Genomic DNA, 11,953 nt, shown 5'->3' with positions numbered 1-11,953 from the left:
ATGAGCAATTTCAATCTGATTCTTAATTTCAATACGACATTTGATATTCGAATCTTAATTCCAGAACAGAATTTTTAAAGCCAAGTTTAAGAGTCCTTATTCATCAATTTTTAATTTGATTTCTGTAGTTGTGGGTTTTAATCTTAATTTATTATTTTGATAATTTATTTTTAAACTGAATGTGAATTAAATCATTTATGAATATAATTTAACCTGATTCTGACATTTCAATTTTAGATCGCCATTTCGAGTTTTGTTAAATTACAATTTTCCATAAGAATTAAGTGCAATCTGAGTATGATACAAAAATTTTCATTTTTATGTTAGAAAATTTATTATTTTACTGAAAAACATAAGCTGAAAATCAACTCATGAAAAAAATTGTTTATCTCAAAATGAAAAATGCAAATAATTTTCGTAAATCATGAATCAAATTTGAAATGGAATGAAAAAAACAAATCAAATTTGAACCATGATTTCTAAGTAGCATTTTAATCTTTATTTCATACTCGAACTAAAAATCAAGAATTCTTAACTGGATACAGAATCTGAAATATGTTAATAGAAATACCCAGCTAACATGAAATCGTAACAGAAATGATAGTCCAAATCGAATATTTAGACATTTTCAATGATCATCGTAAACAAGTTGGTATTGAGTGGTTTTCTATCATTCATTTACGACAAGCTTTGTCCAAAAATAGTTGAGTCGGATAGCAGTTTAGTCAATTCGTAAATATGTCTCCAAAAAGTTGGGAATATGCTATTTCGAAATTTACGATTTGAGTGAACTGATTTACGATGAATGGGCGGTCCATCGATTGAAACTCTATTCGATCTCTCCCTTTCTTCCTTTGACCGGTTTTTACCACTTGACGAATTGGAACCCTCAACTGATGGCCTATCCGAGTATTTGCTGATTGGATCACCGGGACGCAACGAACTTAGCACAATGGAGGCCCCCGAGCCCTTCGCCACAGTCGCGCAGTTTCCAGCCAGCGACAGCAGTCGCCCCGGCCCTGTGTGCGAAGAAGGCAACGGGGCTCTCCAGCCTGTGCAGTCAGGCAAGTTTTCTTCTTCATCTCCCGCTGCGTTCAGTGACCGCTTCTCAAATTTCAGAACCCGTCCTGTCCATCATCAGAATACACCACAACACTCATTCAATTCGCCCAGTGGTCTCCGGCTGTACTATCAAAACGTGCGTGGATTGAAATCTAAAATCGCAGAATGCTTCGTTGCTACATCAGAGCTCGGCTACGAAATTTATGCATTCACTGAAACATGGCTCAATTCATCCGTACCGTCTAGTCAATTATTCTGTTCTGACTATAACGTTTTTCGTTGTGACAGAAGTAATGCTAATAGTCGCCGTAGTAGAGGTGGTGGGGTCCTCATAGCGGTATCAACCAAGCTTAGCTCATCAATCGAAAATCTTAATATTGACAGCATAGAAAATTTGTGGGTGAAAATATCCTATGATAACAGCTCATTTTTGATCGGGACAGCATATGTACCACCGGAAAAAAGTCACGATGGATCAGTCATCGATTTACATGTTGACGCGTTATCAGCGGCCAGGCTACGACACTCTGCATGTAATGTCATTCTGCTTGGTGACTTTAATCAATCGCAACTAATCTGGATTCCTGGCCAGAACAACAGCAAGGTGTTAGATCCTGCTTCAGTGATAAATACAGCTAGTGCTTCACTCTTGGATGGAATGACACTCAATGGAGTGAGTCAACGAAACGGGATACGAAACTCTCAAAATCGTACGCTGGATTTGGTTTTCTCGGATGATTCTATTTTGATTAGCCCCATAATCGAAGTCAGCGATGTCGTTGTCCCTATAGAAGGGTACCACCCTCCTTTGGAGTTCGAAATTTCATTCCCGTGTCCCATCGATTTTGTTGAGAATTTCGATGCATCAGCTCGTGACTTCAATCGTGCGGATTTTGATACCATGAACCGTATTCTGTCTGGAGTTGACTGGTCTAACATTCTAAGTTGTACTGACGTAGATGTGGCTGTTGATACATTGAGAGCAATTCTGGATGACGCTTTTGAGAATACCGTTCCCCTGGTGCGACCTCCTCTCCGACCCCCTTGGACTAATGCTAACTTGAAGCGGCTGAAAAAAATACGTTCGAAATTGCTGCGGAAGTTTAGCAACTCCAGACTTCGTCAAAAGCAAGTTGAACGCTGCGACTAAGCAATACCGAATATACAATCGAATTTGCTATCGCCGTTATGTGGATCGCACTCAGAGTGAGCTTCGTCGCAATCCAAAAAAGTTCTGGAAATTTGTGAACTCCAAACGGAAGGAGTCCGGGCTTCCAGCTACACTCCAATTGAACAACCGTATTGCCAAGTCACCTGCTGAAAAATGCTATCTTTTTGCGACGCACTTCGCTAGTGTTGTTTCAGATAAGTCGCCATCTGCCAGTCAATCGAATGCTGCCGTAACACGACTACCTGTCGATGTGCTCGATCTGGATGTTTTTGCTGTTAGCGAGGAAATGGTTTCAGAAGCTATCATTAATTTGAAAAATTCGACTTCAGCCGGACAGGACGGAATACCGGCGTGCGTACTGAAAAATTGTCGCAATGTACTGGTGAAACCTCTTACGCGTATTTTTAATCAGTCTCTAGAACAGCAAAAATTCCCTGCCATCTGGAAAAAAATGATTTATGTGCCCAGTATACAAAAAAGGTGACAAAAAAGATGTTCTTAACTACAGAGGTGTCACATCGCTAGCTGCCTGCTCGAAGGTATTTGAGAAGATCGTCAACAATGTCATGTTTTCAGCTTGCCGGAACTGGATCTCTGAGAACCAGCATGGATTTTTTCCTAAACGCTCGGTAACTTCAAACCTGATGGTTTTCACATCCTTCTGCATATCAAATATGGATGACGGCAAACAAATCGATGCGATATATACCGATATTTCGGCGGCATTTGATTCTGTAAACCACGATATTCTGCTGAAAAAACTGCATCGATTGGGGTTTTCCGAACGAATGTGCGCGTGGATTAGAAGCTACCTAACGGATCGTCGATTGGCTGTTAAAATTGGTTCTGACTTAATTCCAAAGTCCGGCGTACCCCAAGGCAGCAATTTGGGTCCTTTACTGTTTACGCTGTTCTGTAATGACATCAATTTGTTGCTCACTGGGTGTGGAGTTTTGCTGTATGCGGATGACTTAAAAATATTCCTAGTCATAAACAGTCAATCTGACTGCCTCGAGTTGCAACGCTTCTTAGACACAGTTGTGAACTGGTGCGCTATCAATTTACTTGTTTTGAGTGTTGCGAAATGCTGTATTATCACATTTGGGCGCAGGAAAAATCCCTTTGTGTATGATTACAATGTTATGGGCGAGCAGTTGCATCGTGTTGAGGAGATTAAGGATCTTGGCGTTTTGTTGGACAGTCAAATGACTTTTAAGCGGCATTACTCTAAGGTACTCGAGAAGGCTAACCGTATGCTGGGATTTATCATACGTCTGAGCAAAGAATTCACAGATCCGGTCTGCTTGCGAGCTCTGTATTGCTGTCTGGTGCGATCAATACTGGAATCCGCGAATCTTGTATGGTGGCCTTTTGAAGCCGCATGGACAGCACGTTTTGAAGCAATTCAACGTCGGTTCGTACGTTACGCTCTTCGAGAGCTACCCTGGGAGAATCCTTTGAATTTACCGCCATACGCACAACGTTGTGCCCTGCTTGGACTTCATACGCTGTCGGATCGTCGTTCCATCGGTCAATCGCTGTTCGTGGCAAAAATTCTTCGGAACGATATTGATTGCCCCTGGCTACTTTCTTGCTGTAATATTTATGCGCCAGAACGAACTCTACGAAATAGAAACTGGTTATCTCTGGAACCGAGAAGTACGCGTTATGGAAGCAACGACCCTCTTCGTTCAGCAAAAATATGCTTCCTTAGTTATTATACTATCTTTGACTTTCATGTATCCACTTTAACCTTTCGACGCCGTATTGAATCTGAATTAAGTGTTCAACTACGAAGTTGAGTAAAACTATCGTGCTTTGTACAACTAACATTAAGATGATCATCAAGACACCCATGTCAGATGATTTTATTTTATATAAATAAATAAATAAATAAATAAATAAATAAAAAGAAAATCTCACATATAGAGCTATATTGGATCAATTCAACTGATGAGTTGGGATCGTGATAAGATACCAGACTGCGAATTCGGAGGACTGGAGTTCAAATCTCGGTCGAGGGAATTTTTTTAAATTTTACTCAAATTACTTAAAATCATATATTTTGCATTTTGTGGGAAAATCGAATCGTTGGAATCTTGTCATTGTAGATATATCGCCTCCACTTTTGTAGCTATATGCTATTTTGGTAAGTTTAATACAATCTTTTCATCTGGTATAATTGTTTGAATAAATCTTTTGTTCCTGCGATATACCTCTTTAAATGTTTGCTGGGTACAATTTCAGGTTTGGAAAATGAGTTTAAAGACAAAGAAAACATAATGTTCAGAACTGAATTTCGATATACATGTCCGAAAATTTTTAAAAACTGTAGCAGAACTCTGAACATAGGATGGGTTTTCGATGTTTTGGCGTTAGTTTTGAGTCTAGATTATTAATTTCGAATAACCTTACTAATCCAACGAAATTTGATTACAAATTCAAAATTTTGTGTATAGAGTAGAATGCCTTGCTTACTTTTCTTGGACCCTCATTAGGGGGGTTTAATCCCCGAAATCCCCTCTGTTTCTACGGCCATGTCTTTGAAAATATGATAATTTTCAGGTGCGAAGATGTATCAAGACTAACTCAGAATTTTAGATCTGATATCCTCAATGTGTTAACCTAAAGCTTATTTTGTGATTTTCCAGATAAAAGAACTGACACATTTTCTCGGGTAACCTGCGAATTTGGTTTAGAAACTTGAAACACTTTCAAGGTTAGAAAAATCAACCAATTTTTCCAAACTTTGAGTACCGTGAAACGGGGTAACTTTGACCAACAATAAATTTTTGCACATTATCATCAATAACTCAGTTTATACTTTGAACTTTTGAAAACTGTTTTCTTTGTTTGAAAGCCAATAAATTGAGTATCAAATAGGCAAAATTGGGTTTGTTTTTGAATTTTCTATCTGTTACAAAAATATTATTTCAAAATCTTAAAATATCTATTTTTTTCAAAGCTCGCAAACAAACAGATCACCTGATGAAACCAAATATCATTTAGAAGCAAACGGGTTGTTGAATGTGAAAAATATACGTTTTTTCTTTCTATATGTATAATCATAGTGCTATTTTTATAGTCATTTAGTGATAAATTTTTGATATTTGAAAAATAAGGACATTTTCCAAGCGTAAGCCCGAATTAAACAAATTCCTATCCATTCCTTTTAAATAATTAACTTTGAAGCAAAAATTTAAACGGAAATAGTGGGAGGGCCAAAAATAATGTGTGAAGGTAAAATTTCATGTGTATTTGTAGCTCAAACAATTAAGCAATTATTTTTATTTTTTCCCCTAAATGTATGCACCGTAATGGTCCTTTCTTCGATTATATTAATGTTTTTAAAAGAAAACGTTAAAAAGCAAGGTAAAAAAAGATATACTAAAATTTCTTAATATTATTAAGGTGTTTTTTTTATCCTTTATTATCAAGACAAAATTGTTTAAAACGTCAAAACACAGACTGATCAATGTAACCCCAAAGCATCAAATTCTAATCAGAGGCAAAATCCGATTTTTAAATAAAATTTAAAGTTGTCTAATAAATTTCTGCAACCATGTTTTACGTTCATAGGAGTCCAGTACTGGTTTTAAAAATATGAAACATGCCACAATCCACTTAACAGAAAAAATAATCGAAAAATATTAAAAATAATGATCAATATTGCCCCGGTTTACGGAAATCAAAATGCTCAAATAAACAATTTTTTTTTTTGAAATGAAGATTTAATAAAAATAATCTTTCTGAAGAGGTTTAACAGAATGGAGGACTCAGTGTGAGATATTCAACCTTTAACTTTTGAAGCTTCACAACTTTTTGCAAACAACATTTGATATTTGAAGCTATGCTTGGTGATATTTTCGCATTTTTAAAATTGCATCACACTTTTAGGTTCGAAAGAAAAAACAAATTTTTGAAAAATGTATGTAAGTTGACCAGACACAACAAATTAAAAGCGTGTTTTCGTGAAAAAGCTTTCATGAACTTATACTAAGGTTGCCAGAATTTTTTCATAACGTATCCGGACTGGACAAATCTTGGATATTTTATGTAAAAACTAAGCAAAATCCGGGCGTTTGATTTAAAATTTGTCAATTGGACTGATTTGCCGGAAATAAATATACTTTTTCAACCATTTTCGTCAAAAAATTTGGCTTTTTCAATGACATCCGGGCCGAAAATTTCCCTAATTTTGTATGTGGGCAATCCCGGATAAAACCGGGCAATCTGGCAAGCTTTACTTATTCCCCTTTGGATTCAAGGACCTTCCCAGACAAACAGAAGTCGTATTTTCTTTTACATATTACATCGTATAGAATGTTATTTATACTGATTTTCGTTTATCTGCACCTACAATGTGCGGTCCATGCATATTCTTTATCGTATTTAAAAGCATTGCATGATTTTATTACGACAAAAAGAGAGACTCGTATTTATGTACATATGAACTCGACCTTTGTGTACGACAATTCGCAAAAAATCCATGAAACGACCGAAATACGGTGATCAGCCGTGGCTGAGAGATTTTGTCGTGCTATGCATAAAATAATTCGAAATAAAAAACGTATATAACTGCATTAATTCGTAATAATGTGCATGCAATCGTATACCTTTGCAAATTAATTCGCATGTCTGATTTTCGTAAAACGTATTTGGTGGCAATCGTAAAAGAATACATAAAAGTTCAATAAAATCGTTTTAGATAATGGGACATCGATGATTGGAATCGTATTAAAGGAGGCTTCGAAATGTTGGACTATTTTTAGATCATCGATGTCGTGTTCTACGGTTCAAATGATTTAAGTTATAGAAATATACGATTTGCTTTTGGTTTAATGCCTTTGAAGCAAATCCCCTTGATTTTATATATTCCAGATAGCGTCGAGGAACCATCATGAACTGAAGATCGTATGGTCAGGGGATCAAGTCCAGGTACTAACAATAACTTCATGAACATTGAAAAAAATCAGCAATCAGGGAAATAATTAATTTGTACGATATAAACTTGAATTTGACAGCAAAAAACGCATTTCTTTGAAATAATCTTAATTTTATTATTTTTTGGAATGAATAAACCAATTGGTTTAAAGTACAAAAAAAAATAATAATCTTATTTTTATTCAACTGACGGAAAATGAGAGCCCTGCACTAAAGTCGCAAAAGACGACCAAATAAGTCGTCAAACTTTCTATATTGTTACGAAAAATGTCGTATATTACAACCTCAATCATCTATATTATGATGTAAATTGTCATAGTATATTCCAAAAAGAATCAGGGTAGTCGTGAATGATGCGCATGACAAGTCGTCCAAATCAAGAATATGTTTGCTAATGTACCTATATGGCCTCCAAAATGATATGTATATACTGGTTTTGCTACATTATATACGATATGTTTACACGTATATTTGCACGTATATTTGCGTTGCAAATTCGAAATACCCACCAAATGGTTGTCTGGGTTATTTGTATGTATGTCTTGTAATGTTTGGAATTGTTTGTGGAATTCTTGAATTTTTTGTCATTTTTGGGAGACTAAAAATCCTAAAACCCATTCTAACACCCCTAAATCATTTTTGATTGCTGCTGAATTTAGCAAATATCATGATTTGGAACGAGCACTCAAAACGTATATGGTCATTTGCTGAATTTGTCAAACCTTCCTAATGTGTACCAGGCATTAATCTTAGCTAGAGATGTACCGAATAGTGGTATTTGGCGAACGGCCGAATACCGAATATTGACCTTTTCAACTATTCGGCCAAACGAATATTCGGTCGAATATTCTATTGAGTTTTTAATGTAAAAAACTGGAAACTTATCTGGAATCTTTACTGGATTTATGGGCAAGCATGAAGATATCATGAAAAATCTGGAATATACTATAATCAAAGTAAAAAGCGATATTTGAACAAGAGAATGTACGACCTTCTGTGAAAGATACGCCGTCACACCTTGGATGCTTTGCTGAAACCATAAGTTTTTATGATTGTGTAGCTTTTACATCATTACTTTTGGATATTTTATAAATTATCCAAAATTTTGCATGTCTGTAGTCGATATTCGGCCTATTCGGCCTATTCGGCCGAATACTTAGCTCAACTATTCGGTGAGCCGAATATTCGGCTTAACGGTTTTTCGACGGTATTCGGCGCCGAATATTCGGCCGACCGAATATTCGGTACATCTCTAATCTTAGCTCTTAAATTCTCTCTTAAATTTTCAGCTTTTTCAAATGTTTGCTGATGGTGTTAAAAATAATGTCTTTCCCCATAATAAGTGATCAATCAAATTTATATAAGAAACATTATCGCACTAGCAGCATGAAATATAAATGTGTATATTTATAATCGCTGAAAAGATTAAATCTGCCTACCTTCCTGCAAAAAAGACCAATACTTCCTAAATCTTCATCTTCAAATTCGTAGATTGATTTTTTTTTCGCCTTCACTTTTATGTTTACGAGAAATTTCGCTATTTTCGGCTCCCATGGGAGTTGACCCAAGTCATCCATCTTTTGATCCTGCCCTTGCCCAACGGGAAATTTGTGCATATTTGATCAGCCGAAACAGCAACCTAGCCATCCGCAAATGCCACCATCCATCAAAATACCATCGGATCACCAAACTTCACCGAAAAATCACCATAAATTAGGCTCACCAAAATGAAATTATAAGCAAACCTTTTTTTTGGTTTTTCACTTTCCACTTTCACTTCACTTTCCAGAAGTAGGGAATCTAGGGAACGATGGCTGACGACGAGGAACGGCTTTGGAACGCCTAGGGGTGTCCAAACGTTGAATATCAGTGAGAAGGCAGTTCCAATCTTAAACTGTAGCTGTAGGTATAAGTATAGCAGCTACACTTCAAAATGGGCTGGCAAAGGGACCGAAGATTAACCTATTCCCAGGGTAAATTTGGCGCTCACTTTTCCCCGATTAAATTTCGGAACAAATTATATAAGCGAATCTTCTGCTACCGATGGGGTTCTGCTGCTGTCTTTTGGCACAAGTAGTTTATTTGAAAGGGCCCTGTGGCAGATTTGTGCCTGCCAGATAACATGGCACAGTGCGAGAGATTTTGTAAAACTTACCCAGAAGTATCTTCGAATCGAAAATCTCATAATCTTGGAATTATATATGTCAGTTCTGAATGTTAAAAATCAATTATTAACTAGTTATTGGAAATTTCCAAATAACCGATAGGGATCTTTAAAGTACGCATTTAATGGATAACCCTTTATATAAAAAAAAAACCTACAAGTACATTTTATTTCCATTCCATTTTCCCAACCTTAAAAGCTCATTTTATTTTGAAGAACCCATTATTCCGAAACCGACAGTACGTGTTCTCTGTCCGCCTGAAGGCCCTTCCGAATCAATGAATCCGTTTTCGATCGACTGTTGTCGGTTGGACCGGAGCAACAAAACCGGCCAGATCCATCGAATTCGAGCTGGTGCTGGAACCATAGACCATAGAGCGGTGGCCCGGTGGCCCTCAGGGGGCCAATATAAATTGGATTCTCTCGAATCCGATGGGCGATGCTCCTCGGTTTTTTACTCCTTCCTTACGCTCTTTTTGCCGGGGTTGAAGATAAACTTTTCACCATAAGGTTTCCCAAAATCAGAAAAGATGAAGCCGAAATTGATTTCGGACCATATCGTGACCGAGACCCCCTTTTTCCCCGAGTGTGATTTTGTTTGATGGGTTTTCGCTTTGCTTGGAGAGAGAAGGGAAACGGATGAGGTCAAGAGCCTTTTGGCTTTAATGATTTAAAATTACCGTTTCTGCCTATATCCGGGTTTCGGGAATGAAGAGGGAACCTGAATATAAAATAGGAACGGTTTAAAGGAAAACTTATTCAAATATTGTCAAATATTTCGAATCATTCTTATTTGCAATAAAACTCATTGCAGCATGTTCCATTCGATAGTTTTTCTTAACAGTTTTTCCATGATATTGGTTAGGATATAGGTTAAATTTTACAAGGTACAATCATTTTCTTTCATTTTTGTTCAAAGGCGAGTTCAAAGGAAATTAAAGACTTTTCATTCCAATTTTCATGCTGTTAAATGAACGAGTATAGCTGTAATAGGTAAAATTTTCCTATCTTAAGTCCAACTCGATATAAGTCTTCGTAACACTAGGATGCCGATTCAACACCAAGAACTTTTAATTTTTTTTCCTTTTGTATAGGAATTTAACCCATTAAAAAATAATAATACTTAGATTTTTATACCTTGAATGTAAATCCTTGGCCATCAAACCGCGTGAGATTACCTGGAAATATACAAGAGGAAGAACATAGAGATTATACTATTTTATTGATGCAGGCTAACTGTATATCGGCAGGATAAGTAAATTTGCAACGCCAGATTAAGGGAGGTTGTCGGGACAATTGTCCTGGGCTCTCCGGCTCAAGAGGAGAAAAAAAAGTTCAGAATTTATGAGATCTTAAACTTGGACGAGGGGCCCCCAAAATATAAATTAATTCAGGATTTTTAACTCAGCGCATGTGATACACATTTTATAAAAAAAAAAACACCAACGAATCGAATGTATTGCATATATTTCTAATAAAATTTTCCTCAGGTGCCTTCATAATTTGCTAAAGAAACATACATTTTCATAAATTCCAAATTTTTGATTGGGTAAACATACATTTTTATAACAGCTTAATTAACATTTGAAAGTACGCTATACAAGTGACATAAAGGGTGACATGGTCAAAATTTGGTCAATATCAACTTGACGTATTTCTTTCAATTTTGCATTTAAAAAACCTGAAAACCCCTCATTTTGAAGGAATGTTGCTCCTATTTTGATTTTGGAATCACTCTTCAGTTGTCTAAATGCCGTCCAAGGAAGAAGAGCAGCTTATCAAAATTTTGCTCGTGCATTTGTTATTAAAGTGTTTGGGGAACGTTTGTCGACAGCCAGGAAGTCGGCATCGGGGGGAAAGCAAAAACCGGAAGCCACTGAGACGACAAAGAGAGTTGCCGGTAGTTTCAAGCGAAACCCTAACCTCTCTCTCCAAGATGCCGCAAATAAGCTGGGTGTATCGTCTACAACTGTGCATCGAGCCAAAAAACGAGCCGGACTATCGACTTACAAGAAGGCAGTGACTCCAAATCGCGATGATAGACAAAATACGACGGCCAAAGCGCGATCACGGAGGCTGTACACGACAATGCTAACGAAGTTTGACTGCGTGGTAATATACGACGAAACCTTCGTCAAAGCCGACTACAAGCAGCTTCCGGGACAGGAGTTTTATACGGCAAAAGGAAAGGGAAAGGTAGCAGATATTTTCAAGCACATGAAACTGTCAAATTTCGCGAAGAAATATCTGGTTTGGCAAGCCATCTGTACCTGTGGTTTGAAAATCCGCATTTTCATAGCTTCCATAGCTTTTCCTTGTCAACCAAGAAATTTACGTGAAAGAGTGTTTGAATAAACGTCTGCTGCCTTTCCTGAAGAGACACGGTTGTTCCGTACTGTTTTGGTTGGATTTGGCATCTTGCCATTACGGTAAAAAAGGCCATGGAGTGGTATGTCGCCAACAACGTGCAGGTGGTTCCCAAGGACAAGAACCCTCCCAAAACGCTAGAGCTCTGCCCAATTGAGAAATACTGGGCTATTATCAAGCGGAACCTAAACAAGGCCAAAAAAACTGCTAAGTCGAGGAGCAGTTCAAGGCAAACTGGCTTTCTG

At 37.1% G+C, this 11,953-nt stretch overlaps 1 protein-coding gene across 1 annotated transcript; it reads left to right on the top strand.

Moving 5' to 3' along the window:
- The first annotated feature begins 805 nt into the window (after positions 1–805).
- LOC129753768 (uncharacterized) lies at positions 806–9,717 on the top strand. The gene is made up of 4 exons (XM_055749615.1): positions 806–2,194; positions 2,268–2,584; positions 2,742–3,773; positions 9,606–9,717. The coding sequence occupies exons 1-4, from the start codon at positions 806–808 to the stop codon at positions 9,715–9,717; spliced, it is 2,850 nt and encodes a 949-aa protein (XP_055605590.1).
- Positions 9,718–11,953: the final 2,236 nt, after the last annotated feature.

This window comes from Uranotaenia lowii, chromosome 3 (assembly GCF_029784155.1).
Source record: "Uranotaenia lowii strain MFRU-FL chromosome 3, ASM2978415v1, whole genome shotgun sequence".
Lineage (NCBI taxonomy): Eukaryota > Metazoa > Arthropoda > Insecta > Diptera > Culicidae > Uranotaenia > Uranotaenia lowii.
Note: the sequence above shows the minus strand (reverse complement) of the source record. Positions and strands in the feature narration are given on the sequence as shown.

What these genes read in the sequence shown, in the direction of transcription:
- LOC129753768 (XM_055749615.1), top strand. Translation starts at nt 806, where the DNA reads ATGGGCGGTCCATCGATTGAAACTCTATTCGATCTCTCCCTTTCTTCC. An exon ending in CCAGACTTCGTCAAAAGCAA is followed by an intron (nt 2,195 to 2,267) that starts GTTGAACGCTGC and finishes GATCGCACTCAG; the next exon opens with AGTGAGCTTCGTCGCAATCC. An exon ending in GGACAGGACGGAATACCGGC is followed by an intron (nt 2,585 to 2,741) that starts GTGCGTACTGAA and finishes TCTTAACTACAG; the next exon opens with AGGTGTCACATCGCTAGCTG.